General features: G+C 33.4%; 2 protein-coding genes and 1 pseudogene across 2 annotated transcripts; all 3 read left to right on the top strand.

Annotated features, from left to right (window-relative positions):
• Positions 1–1,034: 1,034 nt before the first annotated feature.
• On the top strand, positions 1,035–2,897 carry LOC117934072 (stilbene synthase 1-like). The gene is made up of 2 exons (XM_034855672.1): positions 1,035–1,295; positions 1,656–2,897. Exons 1-2 carry the CDS (start codon positions 1,118–1,120, stop codon positions 2,654–2,656), a joined length of 1,179 nt encoding a protein of 392 aa, XP_034711563.1. The 5' UTR covers positions 1,035–1,117; the 3' UTR covers positions 2,657–2,897.
• A 2,707-nt stretch (positions 2,898–5,604) lies between these two features.
• On the top strand, positions 5,605–7,160 carry LOC117933344 (annotated as a pseudogene).
• A 2,408-nt stretch (positions 7,161–9,568) lies between these two features.
• On the top strand, positions 9,569–11,402 carry LOC117934076 (stilbene synthase 5-like). The gene is made up of 3 exons (XM_034855677.1): positions 9,569–9,814; positions 10,192–10,767; positions 10,849–11,402. Exons 1-3 carry the CDS (start codon positions 9,637–9,639, stop codon positions 11,271–11,273), a joined length of 1,179 nt encoding a protein of 392 aa, XP_034711568.1. The 5' UTR covers positions 9,569–9,636; the 3' UTR covers positions 11,274–11,402.
• Positions 11,403–15,323: the final 3,921 nt, after the last annotated feature.

Raw genomic sequence — 15,323 nt, 5'->3', positions numbered from 1 at the left:
TTTAAATATATTAGGAAGTGATGCATGCGACAATTAAATATTTTTTACAGACTTCTCTTTCAACAATTCTGTTGTTTATTGAACCAAATGTGGCATTTATTTTTTTCCTTGAATGAATTTATTTTAAACTGCTTTAATATAATTAAGAATGCTATAAAGTATTGCTAAAATGCTCTTATAGTCAATATCCACTTTCATGAGTCCTTGAAACTTGTTCACACGCACATATAATGCTTGCTAAAATGCTCTTATAGTCAATATCCACTTTCATGAGTCCTTGAAACTTGTTCACAGGCGCATATAATGCTCGTGTAATTCTAATGATATGAATATATTTTTAATCAAATTTATGGAAACAAAAATTAAAATTGTACTTTTTTTCCAAGTTGTTTTGGTGGGTACTTAATATTTGATGGAGACTTGTATTTTTAATCTACTTTTCTTTCTTATTTTTTATTTTTGAGAATCAAACGAATGCCCAGCAACTTATATCACGAAATAGGTTAAATAAAAATGAGATATTTCTTAAATAACAACATGTGATGTTATTCTGGAGAAGAAAGAGTGGATTATGTATTGGGCTGTTGAGACTATTATTTATTACTTCAAATTTAGAAATCCAACTTTGAATGACCTTTTCATGAAGAAAGTTGGTGGCAGCTTCCCACCAGTGGAAAAGTCAAATGAACAATGTATTAATATACAGTAAGAGGCTGGAAAAGTCTTTATCTCTCTACATAAAAAAATGTTTTTCTTCGGCCGTAACCAGATTGAGTGCTCTCTCCTTCCTATGGACCCGTTCATCGTATATGGGTAGGTGAAAAACAGTGAAGAACGAAGAAACAACACGCGCGAATACCTAAACACATACACATACATGTCTGAAAATCCAAAATAAACTCGAGCACACAAACTTTGAAGCCGTCTCATCATTCAAAACCCAAATTCAAATATCTAACATTGTTTATTGACTGCCAATGGATGCGAGTTGCTGAGGCAGAGGTTATAAAAGCCTAACACTCACACCCAGCTTTCTCAAGCCAAGTCCAAGCACTTGAGTTCTCTTTCCTTCCTCAACTTAATCTTAAGCTTCAATTTCAGTACGTATCTGGCATCCATGGCTTCAGTCGAGGAATTTAGAAACGCTCAACGTGCCAAGGGTCCGGCCACCATCCTAGCCATTGGCACAGCTACCCCCGACCACTGTGTCTACCAGTCTGATTATGCTGATTACTATTTCAGGGTCACTAAGAGCGAGCACATGACTGAGTTGAAGAAGAAGTTCAATCGCATATGTAAGTACATTCATGCATCAATTTCTTACATGCATAACACTTCTATACATATGCGAGTGTGTGCTATTAGGTGAGGCTCACCTCCAAGCGAATGAATGTTCCAAGTTTTCTATAGTATAGCTTTTAGATAAATTACTTGAGGAAACTTGAAAATCATTTTACTTCAGTCACCAATATTCCTTTCATCTGACTGTAATGGCTTGAAGAGCTGTTCTTTGAATCATGTAGCATTGCTAGCTATAATTAAGAATAACCTTGTATACTTTCTTCAATGTTAAATGCATGTTGATCATCTTGAACAATATACCATATGAGTTGTTGATTGGTAAAACTAATGTGTTCATGTTACTTCATTTACAGGTGACAAATCAATGATCAAGAAGCGTTACATTCATTTGACTGAAGAAATGCTTGAGGAGCACCCAAACATTGGTGCTTATATGGCTCCATCTCTTAACATACGACAAGAGATTATCACTGCTGAGGTACCTAAGCTTGGTAAGGAAGCAGCATTGAAAGCTCTTAAAGAGTGGGGCCAACCAAAGTCCAAGATCACCCATCTTGTATTTTGTACAACCTCAGGTGTAGAAATGCCCGGTGCGGATTACAAACTCGCTAATCTCTTAGGCCTTGAAACATCAGTTAGAAGGGTCATGTTGTACCATCAAGGGTGCTATGCAGGTGGAACTGTCCTTCGAACTGCTAAGGATCTTGCAGAAAATAATGCAGGAGCACGAGTTCTTGTGGTGTGCTCTGAGATCACTGTTGTTACATTTCGTGGGCCTTCTGAGGATGCTTTGGACTCTTTAGTAGGTCAAGCCCTTTTTGGTGATGGGTCTGCAGCTGTGATTGTTGGATCAGATCCAGATGTCTCGATTGAACGACCCCTCTTTCAACTTGTTTCAGCAGCCCAAACGTTTATTCCTAATTCAGCAGGTGCTATTGCGGGTAACTTACGTGAGGTGGGACTCACCTTTCACTTGTGGCCTAATGTGCCTACTTTGATTTCCGAGAACATAGAGAAATGCTTGAGTCAGGCTTTTGACCCACTTGGTATCAGCGATTGGAACTCGTTATTTTGGATCGCTCACCCGGGTGGCCCTGCAATTCTTGATGCAGTTGAAGCAAAACTCAATTTAGAGAAAAAGAAACTTGAAGCAACAAGGCACGTGTTAAGTGAGTATGGTAACATGTCTAGTGCATGTGTGTTGTTTATTTTGGATGAGATGAGGAAGAAATCCCTAAAAGGGGAAAAGGTCACCACAGGTGAAGGATTAGATTGGGGAGTACTATTTGGTTTTGGGCCCGGCTTGACCATCGAAACTGTTGTGCTGCATAGCATTCCTACGATTACAAATTAAGTGAAGTAAAGGAGAATGGTCCTTTTAACGTTGTTTTGTATCAAATAGGAGTTAATAAAGGTATTTATCTCCAAAATTGATAATACTCTTATAGTATTTCATCACATTGGTAAATTTGGATTATAATTGAGTCATTGTTAGAATTTCATTGTGAGCTCAAATTAAAAAGATGAGTTTCAAGTTCTCATTGTTTCATTATCTTGAAGATTCCCCCAAAATTATAATGTTGTGTTCATATTAATCTTATTTAAAAGTAAATAAAGGAAATAATGAATTATTTGATAGTTCTAGTGGGTATTGAATTGGTTTCTCTTGTGGTGGTATCTAAAAGCTTGGAAATATTGGAAAGTGTCTCAAATTCTTAATTAGAATATATTTCTTTTTAATTAATTTTAAACTTATTTTTTATCTTCTTTCATTTTTCTCTTTATATTTTTTTCTTTATTTTATTTCCTTAGCGTTTACCTCAAACTTTTCACAAACGACACATTACCTAAATAAAATACGTTTGCATAAATTACAGAAACATTTTTAAGAAATTAAATATTAAATCAATTATTTAATTAAGGAGGCTCTTCAAAGTCAAGTTAGAGGCGGTCAACAGTCCACAATACTCACCAACCAATGGCTGCCCCAACCAACCAAATGTCAATGCTACCGTCTGACAGATGGTAGTGTCCTATTGGAACTATTTGCAAGATGAGATGCATTACAACACCAGTCTCATGGAAATACACAACATGAAAGATTTAAGTGTTTTAAAATATTTTTTTTTTTTTTCATTTTCTGGACCTTAATCATATTACAGTTAGTAACAATTTCTCCAACATTTTCTTGTTCATCACGTGAGAGTGAGTTTTATGGATTAGAACCCTCAAATCCCTCGCATGATCCTTTATTTTTTCATAGCATTATCATTTTCTTATCTTTAAAGTAGAAATGAGACTAATTATTATATTTTTATTTTTTTTTCATGCCAAATGAGACTCATTATTATCCTTCCCTTACCTTAATTATATTTTTAGTTTTCTTCAATTAATTCTTGCTACCCTCATTCACCCAATCTCCCCAACAGTCCCAAACCTTCCTAGCTTCTTCTATTCATATTATGATAACTAGACTTAAGGCTCTTATTGCTATTTGGCACTAGATGTCTAATGTCAAGTTTCTTGGAAACTATAAAAAGGCTATTTTAGATCCCAGTTGGAAATGTGCCATGGAGGTAGTGTATGATTCCTTGATCAATAACAAAACCTTGGAAATTGTTTTGCATCCTCCTAGTAAAAATTACTGTTGTTGCACACAAGTGGTTGTTTAAAACTAAATGAAATCCCAATGGCTATTAACAACTATAAGGCTTGCTTAGTTGCAAATGGCTATATTCAACAATTAGGATTTGACTACTTAGAAACTTTTAGTCCTAAGGTTAAACCTGCAATGATTCCAATTGTTCTATCCATATCCATCACAAATTATTGGTGTATCAAGTAATTAAATGAACGTATTTCTTAATGCAGACTTGCACACATAGGTATTCACAACGGAACCACTAGGATTTCATTGTGCAGATAGAAAGTACTTTGTTTGTTGTTTGCAAATAGAACTCTATGGCCTTAAACAAGCTCTACGAGCTTGGTTAATGGAATCAAGCATTTCTCGATTGGCTTGGGGATCTAAGAGATCAAAGGATGATAACTCCTTTTTTATTTATTCTAATGATAGTGTCTATCAAATTTATGCATTGGTTTATGTGGATGATATTCTATTAACATGCAGCAACAATGCAAAAATTTAGGAGTTTGTGTAGGCACTCAACAATGACTTTGTTTTGAAAGATCTTGGAGATTTATATTATTTTCCTAGCATTGAAATATGAAGGTCTTGTATGGAAACTTAGATTACTTCATTTTTTAGCTTTGGATCTTGTAGGGTGTATGCAATCTATTCCTAGGCTCTCTAGCACTACCGTAAGGAAAAAAAATATGACAATCAAAATCATATTAAAATATAGATTTAGGGATTTTAAGTGACATACTTGTGATTTGAGTGTTCCTAGATTGAATCCAATTCAATGAAGTAATGATGATAGTGTTGTAGATCTCGTAGACCTAAAGATCTTCTGCCCGATCACACCTTTCACGGAACTTTGGTGAAAAGAAGGGTAAACTTCTATAGAGGAAGGCTTTAGAGTTTTGTTTTCTAGACTTTGGAAGACAAGATGCAAAAGTGAAGTCTTAAACCTCTTAGGGAGTTTGTATACGCTTCCCTATTGGCTTAAGGGACTTAAGCCTAACTTAGGCTAGATCACTTAACTAGCCCACTCAGTTTCTATTTAATTAATTCACCTTATTAGGCTTTAATTAATTAATTATCCTATTCATAAAAGATCATTTATAAGATCTAGTGTAATTTTATGTTTTTACCAAAATGCCCTTATGCACATTTATGAACTACAAACTCATAATTCTTTCAAATAAATGTGCCACCATAAATCAAGAGCTTAAACAGAGACCATTGAGATCCCATATGAAAATATTAGCTCTCTTAAGATCCAATTCTAAAGTCGACTCAACACTTCATTAAAGAGAGTCAACTATACTTTAGTATCTTATAATGTTACAATGAGACAAAGTTCGAGTTTGTAACTCTTTATTTACTACATATAGACTCTCCATAAACTTGTATCCCAAATCTAATGAGGCATGTGCTATCATTCTATCAAAATTACCTCTACAATCCTTTAGTTACATATTTTCTTATTATGCGATCATCTAACATTAACTCACAAAAAGGATATGACAAATTCCACTTAAAGAATTACTACCCCATAGTTTTCCTGATCACATGTCCTTGGGATCACTGAAAAGGACATGTTGTCTCAATCCTATGAGTTGTCTTTCCTTCTTCAACTTAATCTTAAGCTTCAGTTTGAGTAATAACTGGCATCAATGGCTTTAGTTGAGGAAATTAGAAACGCTGAATGTGCCAAGGGTCCGACCACCATACTAGCCATTGGCACAACTACTCTTGACCATTGTGTCTTCCAGTCTGATGATGCTGATTACTATTTTAGGGTCACTAAGAGCAAGCACATGACTAAGTTGAAGAAGAAGTTCAATTGCATATGTAAGTATATTAATGCATTAATTTCTTACATGCATAACACTTTGTACATATACAAGTGTGCTATTAGGTGAGGCTCACCTCCAAGTGAACGAATTTTTCAAGTTTTCTATAGCATAGCTTTTTAATAAATTACTTCAAGAAACTTGAAAATCATTTTACTTTGGTCACCATTATTCCTTGCATATGACTATAATGGATTGAACAATCATTATTTGAATCATGCAACAATGCTAAGAAACACATTAATAATTTTTGCTATTATTAAGAATAACTTTTTATACTTGCTTCAATGTTAAATGCATGTCCACCATCTTGAACAATATACTATATGATTCGTTGTGGTAATGCTAATGTGTTTATGTTATTTTATTTACAGGTAAAAAATCAATGATCAAGAAGCGTTACATTCATTTGATTGAAAAGATGCTTGAATAACACCCAAACATTGATGCATGCAGGGCCCTATCTCTTAATATAAGTTAAGAGATCATCACTACTGAGGTACCCAAGCTTGGTAAGTAAAGAAATATTGAAGGCACTTAAAGAGTGGGGCCAACCAAAGTCCAAGATCACCCATCTTGTATTTTGTACAACCTCAGGTGTAGAAATGCTTGGTGCTGATTACAAACTTGCTAATCTCTTGGGTCTTGATACTTCATTTAGAAGAGTTATATTGTATCATCAAGGCTGCTATGTAGGTGGGATTGGGTTTCGAATTGGTAAGGATGTTGCAGAGAATAATGCAAGAGCACAAGTTCTTGTGGTGTGCTCTGAGATCACTGTTGTTATATTCCATGGGCCTTCTAAAACTGCTTTGGACTCTTTAGTTGGCCAAGCCCTTTTTGGTGATGGGTTTGCAACTGTGATCATTTGATTAGATCTAGATATCTCGATTGAACGACCACTGTTCCAACTCATCTCAGCAGCCCAAACGTTTGTTCCTAATTCATAAGGTGCCATTGTTGGAAACTTACGTGAGGTGGGACTTACCTTTCATTTGTGGCCCAATGTGTCTATTTTAATTTATGAGAACATAGCGAAATGCTTGACTCAGGATTTTGACCCACTTGGTATTAGCGATTGGAACTCGTTATTTTGGATTGCTCACCTAGATGGCCCTGAAATTCTTGATGTAGTTGAAGTAAAACTCAATTTAGAGAAAAAGAAACTTGAAGCAACAAGGCATCTACTAAGTGAGTACGATAACATGTCAAGTGCATGTGTGTTGTTTATTTTGAATGAGATGAGAAAGAAATCTCTGAAGGGGAAAATGGCTACCATTGGTGAAGGATTGGATTGGGGAGTATTATTCAGTTTTGGACCAGGCTTGACCATTGAAACGGTTGTGTTGCATAGTATTCCTACGTTTACAAACTGAGTGAAGAATGGTAAGAAAAATTATATACAAACCATGTCTTATTGTATTAAGAAGGAGTGAATAAATATATATAAATATATCCATAAAGTTAATAATAATTCTAAAATCTTTTATTCCTATCATAAAATTGAGGGATTGTAATTTTGTGATTGTTAGAGGGTGTAGTGATCTCAACTTAAAAGGACGAGACTTCAGGTTCTTGTTTTTTCATATTCTTGAAGTTTCCTCAAAAGTTGTAAACTTATATTCTCATAAATTCCACTGAAAAGAAAGAATAAATTAGATATATAACACCAATTTGAATTCTAGTGATGTAGCTAAGAAATTTTTAGCTTAATTTTATTTTATCTTATTTGAATTTCAATTGAACACAAATATGGTTGAAAATTTGCTTATAATCAATTGTGGCCACTCCTAAATATTTATGCCAAAGCCTGGTACCTAAACTATAGGGAATATGTTGTGTTGGGACTAAATTTGTGACAATAGAAAGAATAAAGTGAATTTCATCAAAAGGGAGAATGTATTTTCAAGATCCATTCATTTCCTATAGTCTTACACCCAAACATGATTCCTTGCCATGGAACTCATCTCTTCCCTTATAATTTCTAACCAGTATGATGATTTAGGTGAAGTTAGTGCTTTCTCATAAGAAGCGGGTTTATCCAAGTCTAGCGCTTTATGAAAAGTCTTTTAATGTGAGTCATTCCCACTATCTTTGGTGATTTCAAGATGAGTTTTTAATTCCCTATCGTCTCTTAAAGATTGTGTTTCCTTGTCTTACAACTCATGGTGTAACACCCTAAATTCATTTTCAGGGATAAAATCATAAATTAAAAATCAATAAATAAATTAAAAGAGGGTAGGAGGGTCTATTTCCATTAAAAGTCCTAAGTATAGATTAGATTTTTTTAACTTCTTTGTACAAAAACCCTTTTTTTTTTATGGAGATGAGAGAGATTAGAGAATGTAGGATAATGGAAGGTTAAAGATTTGAGAGCTTGGGGTTTCAAAATAAGTTTTTTCAAGCAAGATTCTAATCTTTAGATTATTATTTTAGATTTGTTAAATAGTTTTGAATACTTTAAATATTCTATTGGAAAATCTAAACCTAGAATTATGGTTTGATTTATTTATTTTAAAAAATAGAAAATATATGAACATAGATAGATTTATTGATGAAGATAGTAAAATTTTGAATATTCAAATGAATAGATCTAAAAATAAATAAATAAATAAAAGAAAATAAATATTAAATCTTTGATGTGAAAAAAAAAGTGAGAGATTTTATGGCTTTGTGGCTCTGCATAGACTTTGGGTATTAAAAAAGGAAAAAAAAAAAAAAAAAAAACCAATGAAGAAGAAAAATGGTTGGAGAGTGAAAATGAGAATAGGGTGTGGAAAAAAAAAATATTATAATAAAAAAAAGGGACGTGTAGAGGTGGTATATGTGCTTTTCTTTTTTAATATCCTAAGTCTAATCTCTCACCTTTTTTTTTTTTTATTTTTAGATTTTGGAAGAAACACAACTTTTGCCAAAATTTGCCTTTGTGGTTGCATATTATCAAAGGTCACATTGGTTTGCTGGTAAGAAGCCACTCATTATTATTTTACATGTGACGTGTGCATGCAAAAATGAGAGAAAAATGATAAAGTTGGGATAAAATCTTAAAATATGAAAGGAATATCTTGGAATTTTGGAGAAATATTGGGAAATATAAAAATATCATAAAAATTGACTTTCCTCTGCAATTGTATCGACCCCTTTTGAAATTTTGGCGAAATTTTAATTCATGGTTGCGTGGAAGCCTATTTTAAAGAAGTTGGTGACATAAATGAACATTAATTTCTGGAAAATATTTTCATGTTCAGAACTGAAAACAAAAGTTTGTATGGTGGCACAAAAGAAAATGACAGAAAAATTCTATTTCGCAACATATTTGAAGAAATATTTCCAAGCAAATTATTGTTTAAAACTGATGAAACTTGGAATTATGTACGCTCATTTGTTAGTAAAACCTTTCCTTGATGACAAATTCACCTACTTTAAAATTGAAAAAGGTATATTGACTGGTGACTGACATTATTAGATCCACAAGCTAAGGTGGTAGTTGGATATAGTATCTTCTCTTCAGGTAGAAATGAAAGAAAGATGTGAATTGTATTTTTAATCATCTTTAGTATTTACTTTTCCTTCAATTATTTTTGAGAATAAAAGGAGTGCCCGGCAACTTCGATGACGAAATAGGTTAAATAAAAATGAGATATTTGTTGAATTATAGTTTGAATAAGTTAAATGACGCGTGACGAAATAGGTTAAATCAATTGACCGCCAATGGATGAGAGTTGGTGAGACAGATTATAAATACCCAACACTCACACCCAGCTTTCTCAAGCCAGCTCCAAGCTTCAATTTGAGTTCTCTTTCCTTCCCAACTTAATCTTCAGCTTCAATTTTAGTACGTAGCTGGCATCAATGGCTTCAGTTGAGGAAATCAGAAACGCTCAACGTGCCAAGGGTCCGGCGACCATCCTAGCCATTGGCACAGCTACTCCCGACCACTGTGTTTACCAGTCTGATTATGCTGATTACTATTTCAGGGTCACCAAGAGCGAGCACATGACCGAGTTGAAGAAGAAGTTCAATCGCATATGTAAGTATATTCATGCATTAATTCTTACATGCATAACACTTCTATACATATACGAGTGTGGTATTAGGTGGGGCTCACCTCCAAGTGAATGAATGTTTCAAGTTTTCTATAGTATAGCTTTTAGATAAATTACTTCTGGAAACTTGAAAATCTTTTTACTTCAGTCACCAATATTCCTTGCATCTGACTCTAATGGCTTGAATAGCTGTTCTTTAAGTCATGTGGCAATGCTAAGAAACACATTAATAATTTTTGCTATAGTTAAGAATAACCTTTTATACTTGCTTCAATGTTAAATGCATGTCCATCATCTTGAACAATATACTAAATGACTTGTTGATTGGAACGCTAATGTGTTCATGTTATTTTATTTATAGGTGACAAATCAATGATCAAGAAGCGTTACTTTCATTTGACTGAAGAAATGCTTGAGAGGCACCCAAACATTGGTGCTTATATGGCTCCATCTCTTAACATACGCCAAGAGATTATCAATGCTGAGGTACCCAAACTTGGTAAGGAAGCAGCATTGAAGGCTCTTGAAGAGTGGGGTCAGCCCAAGTCAAAGATTACTCATCTTGTATTTTGTACCACCTCAGATGTAGAAATGCCTGGTGCAGATTATAAACTCGCTAATCTCTTAGGCCTCGAAACATCGGTCAGAAGAGTGATGTTGTACCATCAAGGGTGCTATGCAGGTGGAACTGTCCTTCGAACCGCCAAGGATCTTGCAGAGAATAATACAGGAGCACGAGTTCTTGTGGTATGCTCCGAGAACATTCTTATTACATTCCGTGGGCCTTCCGAAGATGCTTTGGACTCTTTAGTTGGTCAAGCCCTTTTTGGTGATGGGTCTGCAGCTGTGATTGTTGGATCAGATCCAAAAGTCTCGATTGAACGACCCCTCTTCCAGCTCGTTTCAGCAGCCCAAACATTTATTCCTAATTCCGCAGGTGCTATTGTGGGTAACTTGCGTGAGGAGGGACTCACCTGTCACGTTCCAGTAGCCCAAGCATTTATTCCTAATTCAGTAGGTGCTATTGCGGGTAACTTACGTGAGGTGGGACTCACCTTTCACTTGTGGCCTAATGTGCCTACTTTGATTTCTGAGAATATAGAGAAATGCTTGAGTCAAGCTTTCGACCCACTTGGTATCAGTGATTGGAACTCGTTATTTTGGATCGCTCACCCGGGTGGCCCTGCAATTCTTGATGCAGTTGAAGCAAAACTCAATTTAGAGAAAAAGAAACTTGAAACGACAAGGCATGTGTTAAGTGAGTATGGTAACATGTCTAGTGCATGTGTGTTGTTTATTTTGGATGAGATGAGAAAGAAATCCGTAAAGGAAGAAAAGGTCACCACAGGTGAAGGATTGGATTGGGGAGTACTATTTGGTTTTGGGCCTGGCTTAACCGTTGAAACTGTTGTGCTACATAGCATTCCTACGGTTTCAAATTAAGAAGTAAAGGAAAATGGTCCCTTTAATATTGTATTGTATCAAATAGGAGTTAATAAAGGTATTTATCTCCAAAATTGATAGTACTCTTATAGTATTTCATTACATTGATAAATTTGGATTGTAATTGAGTCATTGTTAGACTTTCTTTGTGAGCTCAAATTAAAAGGATGAGTTTCAAGTTCTCACTGTTTCATTATCTTAAAGTTTCCTCAAAAATTTTAATGTTGTGTTCATATAAATCTTATGGAAAAGTAAATAAAGGAAATAATGGATTTTTTTATAGCTCTAGTGCATATTGAATTGGTTTATCCTTTGATGGTGTTTGAAAGCTTATAAATATTGGGAAGTGTCTCAAATTCCTAATTGAAATATATATATATATATATATATATATATATATATATATATATATATATATATATATATATATATATATATATATAATAAAAATATATTATATTAAATACTTCCTAAATTCATGTGGTGGTAATTAGATGCCTTATAGAATAAGGAATGCTAGCCCAAAACCGTTTTGAAAAGATCACTGACAAGTTTTATATTCCATTTTTATTTGTTTTATGTTTTTGAAGTTAAAAAAGGGAAACATGATATTAATATACTCAAATTAAAAATTTTAAATTATTTTTAAAAATTAATCAGACTTGATATTTAATCTAATATATTAAATCTTACTTGATTCAAAATTCATTTACCTAATAAATTTTATTCGGTTTTGGGCTAGACTTGACCATCGAAATTGTTATGCTGCATAACATTCCTACAGTTACAAATTAAGTGAAGTAAAGGAGAATGGTCCCTTTAATGTTGTCTTGTATCAAATAGGAGTTAATAAAGGTATTTATCTCCAAAATTGATAATACTCTTATAGTATTTCATCACATTGGTAAATTTGGATTGTAATTGAGTCATTGTTAGACTTCCTTTGTGAGCTCAAATTAAAAAGATGAGTTTCAAGTTCTCATTGTTTCATTATCTTGAAGATTCCTCAAAATTTTTAATGTTGTGTTCATATTAATCTCATTGAAAAGTAAATAAAGGAAATAATGAATTATTTGATAGTTCTAGTGGGTATTGAATTGGTTTCTCCTGTGGTGGTATCTAAAAGCTTGAAAATATTTGGAAGTGTCTCAAATTCCTAATTGGAATAGATTTCTTTTTAATTAATTTTAAACTTATTTTTTATTTTCTTTCATTTTTTTCTTTATATTTTTCTCTTTATTTTATTTCCATAACATTTTACCTCAAACTTTTTACAAACCACACATTACCTAAATAAAATACGTTTGCATAGATTATAGAAACATTTTTAAGAAATTAAATATTAAATCAATTATTTAATTAAGGAGGCTCTTCAAAGTCAAGTTAGAGGCAGTCAACAGTCCACAGTCCTCAGCAACCAATGGCTGCCCCAACCAACTAAATGTCAATGCTACCGTCGACAGATGGTAGTTTCTTATTGGAACTATTTGCAAGATGAGATGCATTACAACACCATTCTCATGGAAATACACAACATGAAAGATTTAAGTGTTTTTTTTTTTAAATTTATTCTGTTTTTGTTTTTCCTTTTTCTAGACCTTAATCATATTACAATTAGTAACAATTTCTCCAAATTTTCTTGTTCATCACATGTGAGTGAGTTATATGGATTAGAACCCTCAAATCCCTCGTATGATCCTTTCTTTTTTCATAGCATTATCATTCCCTTATCTTTAGAGTAGAAATGAGACTAATTATTATATTTTTATTTTTCTTCATGCCAAATGAGACTCATTATTATCCTTCCCTTACCTTAATCATATTTTTATTTTTCTTCAATCAATTCTTGCTACCCTCACTCTCCCCAACAGTCCCAAATCTTCCTAGCTTCTTCTATTCATATTATGATAACTAGACTTAAGGCTCTTATTGCTATTTGACACTAGATGTCTAATGTCAGGTGTCTTGGAAACTATAAAAAGGCTCTCTTAGATCCCAATTGGAAATGTGCCATGGAGGTAGTGTATGATTCCTTGATAAATAACAAAACCTTGGAAATTGTTTTGCATCCTCTTAGTAAAAATTAATGTTGTTGCACACAAGTGGTTGTTTAAAACTAAATGAAATCCCAATGACTATTAACAAGTATAAGGCTTGCTTAGTTGCAAATGGCTATATTCAACAATTAGGATTTGACTACCTAGAAACTTTTAGTCTTGAGGTTAAACCTGCAATGATTCCAATTGTTCTATCCATATCCATCACAAATTATTGTGTATCAAGTAATTAGATGAATGTATTTCTTAATGGAGACTTGCACACATAGGTATTCACAGAGCAACCACTAGGATTTCATTGTGCATATAGAAAGTACTTTGTTTGTTGTTTGAAAATAGAACTCTATGGCCTTAAACAAGCTCTACAGGCTTGGTTAATGGAATCAAGCATTTCTCGATTGGCTTGGGGATCTAAGAGATCAAAGGATGATAACTCATTTTTTTTTTTTATTCTAATGATAATAGCTATCAAATTTATGCATTGGTCTATGTGGATGATATTCTATTAACATGCAATAACAATACAAAAATTTAGGAGTTTGAGTAGGCACTCAACAATGACTTTGTTTTGAAAGATCTTGGAGATTTATCTTATTTTCCTGGCATTGAAGTATGAAGGTCTTGTATGGAAACTTAGATTACTTCGTTTTTTAGCTTTGGATCTTGTAAGGTGTATGCAATCTATTCCTAGGCTCTCTAGCTCTACTGTAAGGAAAAAAAATGGCAATCAAAATCATATTAAAATATAGATTTAGGGATTTTAAGTGACATACTTGTGATCTGAGTGTTCCTAGATTGAATCCAATTCGATGAAGTAATTATGATAGTGTTGTAGATCTCGTAGACCTAAAGATCTTTTGCCTGATCACACCTTTCATGGAACTTTGATGAAAAGAAGGGTAAACTTCTATAGAGGAAGGCTTTAGAAATTTGTTTTCTAGACTTTGGAAGACAAGATGCAAAAGTGAAGTCTTAAACCTCTTAAGGAGTTTGTGTAGTCTTCCCTATTGGCTTAAGGGACTTAAGCCTAACTTGGGCTAGGTCACTTAACCAACCCACTTGGTTTCTGTTTAATTAACTCACCTTATTGGGCTTTAATTAATTAATTAGCCTATTCAGAAAAGACCATTTATAAGATCTAGTGTAATTTTTTGTTTTTATCAAAATGCCCTTATGCATATTTATGAACTACAAACTCATAATTCTTTCAAATAAATGTGCAATCATGAATCAAGAGCTTAAATAGAGACCATTGAGATCCATCTGAAAATATTAGCTCTCTTAAAATCCAATTCTAAAGTTGACTCAACACTTCATTAAAGAGAGTCAACTACACTTTAGTATCCTATAATATTACAATGAGACAAAGTTCGAGTTTGTGACTCTTTATCTACTACACGTAGACTCTCCATAAACTAGTATCCCAAATCTAATGAGGAATGCACTATCATTCTCTTAAAATTACCTCTCCAATCCTTGAGTTACATATTTTCTTATTATGTGATCAACTAACATTAACTCACAAAAAGGATATGTCAAATTCCACTTAAAGAATTACTACGACCATAGTTTTCCTGATCACATGTCCTTGATATCACTGAAAATGACATGTTGTCTCAATCCTATGAGTTCTCTTTCCTTCCTCAACTTAATCTTAAGCTTCAGTTTGAGTAATAACTAGAATCAATCGATTTAGTTGAGGAAATTAGAAACGCTCAATGTGCCAAGGGTCTAACCACCATACTAGCCATTGACATAGCTACTCTCGACCATTGTGTCTACTAGTCTGATTATGCTAATTACTATTTTAGGGTCACTAAGAGCAAACACAAGACTAAGTTGAAGAAGAAGTTCAATTGCATATGTAAGTATATTAATGCATTAATTTCTTACATGCATAATACTTCTGTACATATACAATTGTGCTACTAGGTGAGGCTCACCTCCAAGTGAATGAATTTTTCAAGTTTTCTATAGTATAGCTTTTTAATAA

This window comes from Vitis riparia, chromosome 16 (genome assembly GCF_004353265.1).
Source record: "Vitis riparia cultivar Riparia Gloire de Montpellier isolate 1030 chromosome 16, EGFV_Vit.rip_1.0, whole genome shotgun sequence".
NCBI lineage: Eukaryota > Viridiplantae > Streptophyta > Magnoliopsida > Vitales > Vitaceae > Vitis > Vitis riparia.
Note: the sequence above shows the minus strand (reverse complement) of the source record. Positions and strands in the feature narration are given on the sequence as shown.

What these genes read in the sequence shown, in the direction of transcription:
- LOC117934076 (XM_034855677.1), top strand. Translation starts at nt 9,637, where the DNA reads ATGGCTTCAGTTGAGGAAATCAGAAACGCTCAACGTGCCAAGGGTCCG. An exon ending in GAAGAAGTTCAATCGCATAT is followed by an intron (nt 9,815 to 10,191) that starts GTAAGTATATTC and finishes TTTTATTTATAG; the next exon opens with GTGACAAATCAATGATCAAG. An exon ending in ATTTATTCCTAATTCCGCAG is followed by an intron (nt 10,768 to 10,848) that starts GTGCTATTGTGG and finishes CTAATTCAGTAG; the next exon opens with GTGCTATTGCGGGTAACTTA.
- LOC117934072 (XM_034855672.1), top strand. Translation starts at nt 1,118, where the DNA reads ATGGCTTCAGTCGAGGAATTTAGAAACGCTCAACGTGCCAAGGGTCCG. An exon ending in GAAGAAGTTCAATCGCATAT is followed by an intron (nt 1,296 to 1,655) that starts GTAAGTACATTC and finishes CTTCATTTACAG; the next exon opens with GTGACAAATCAATGATCAAG.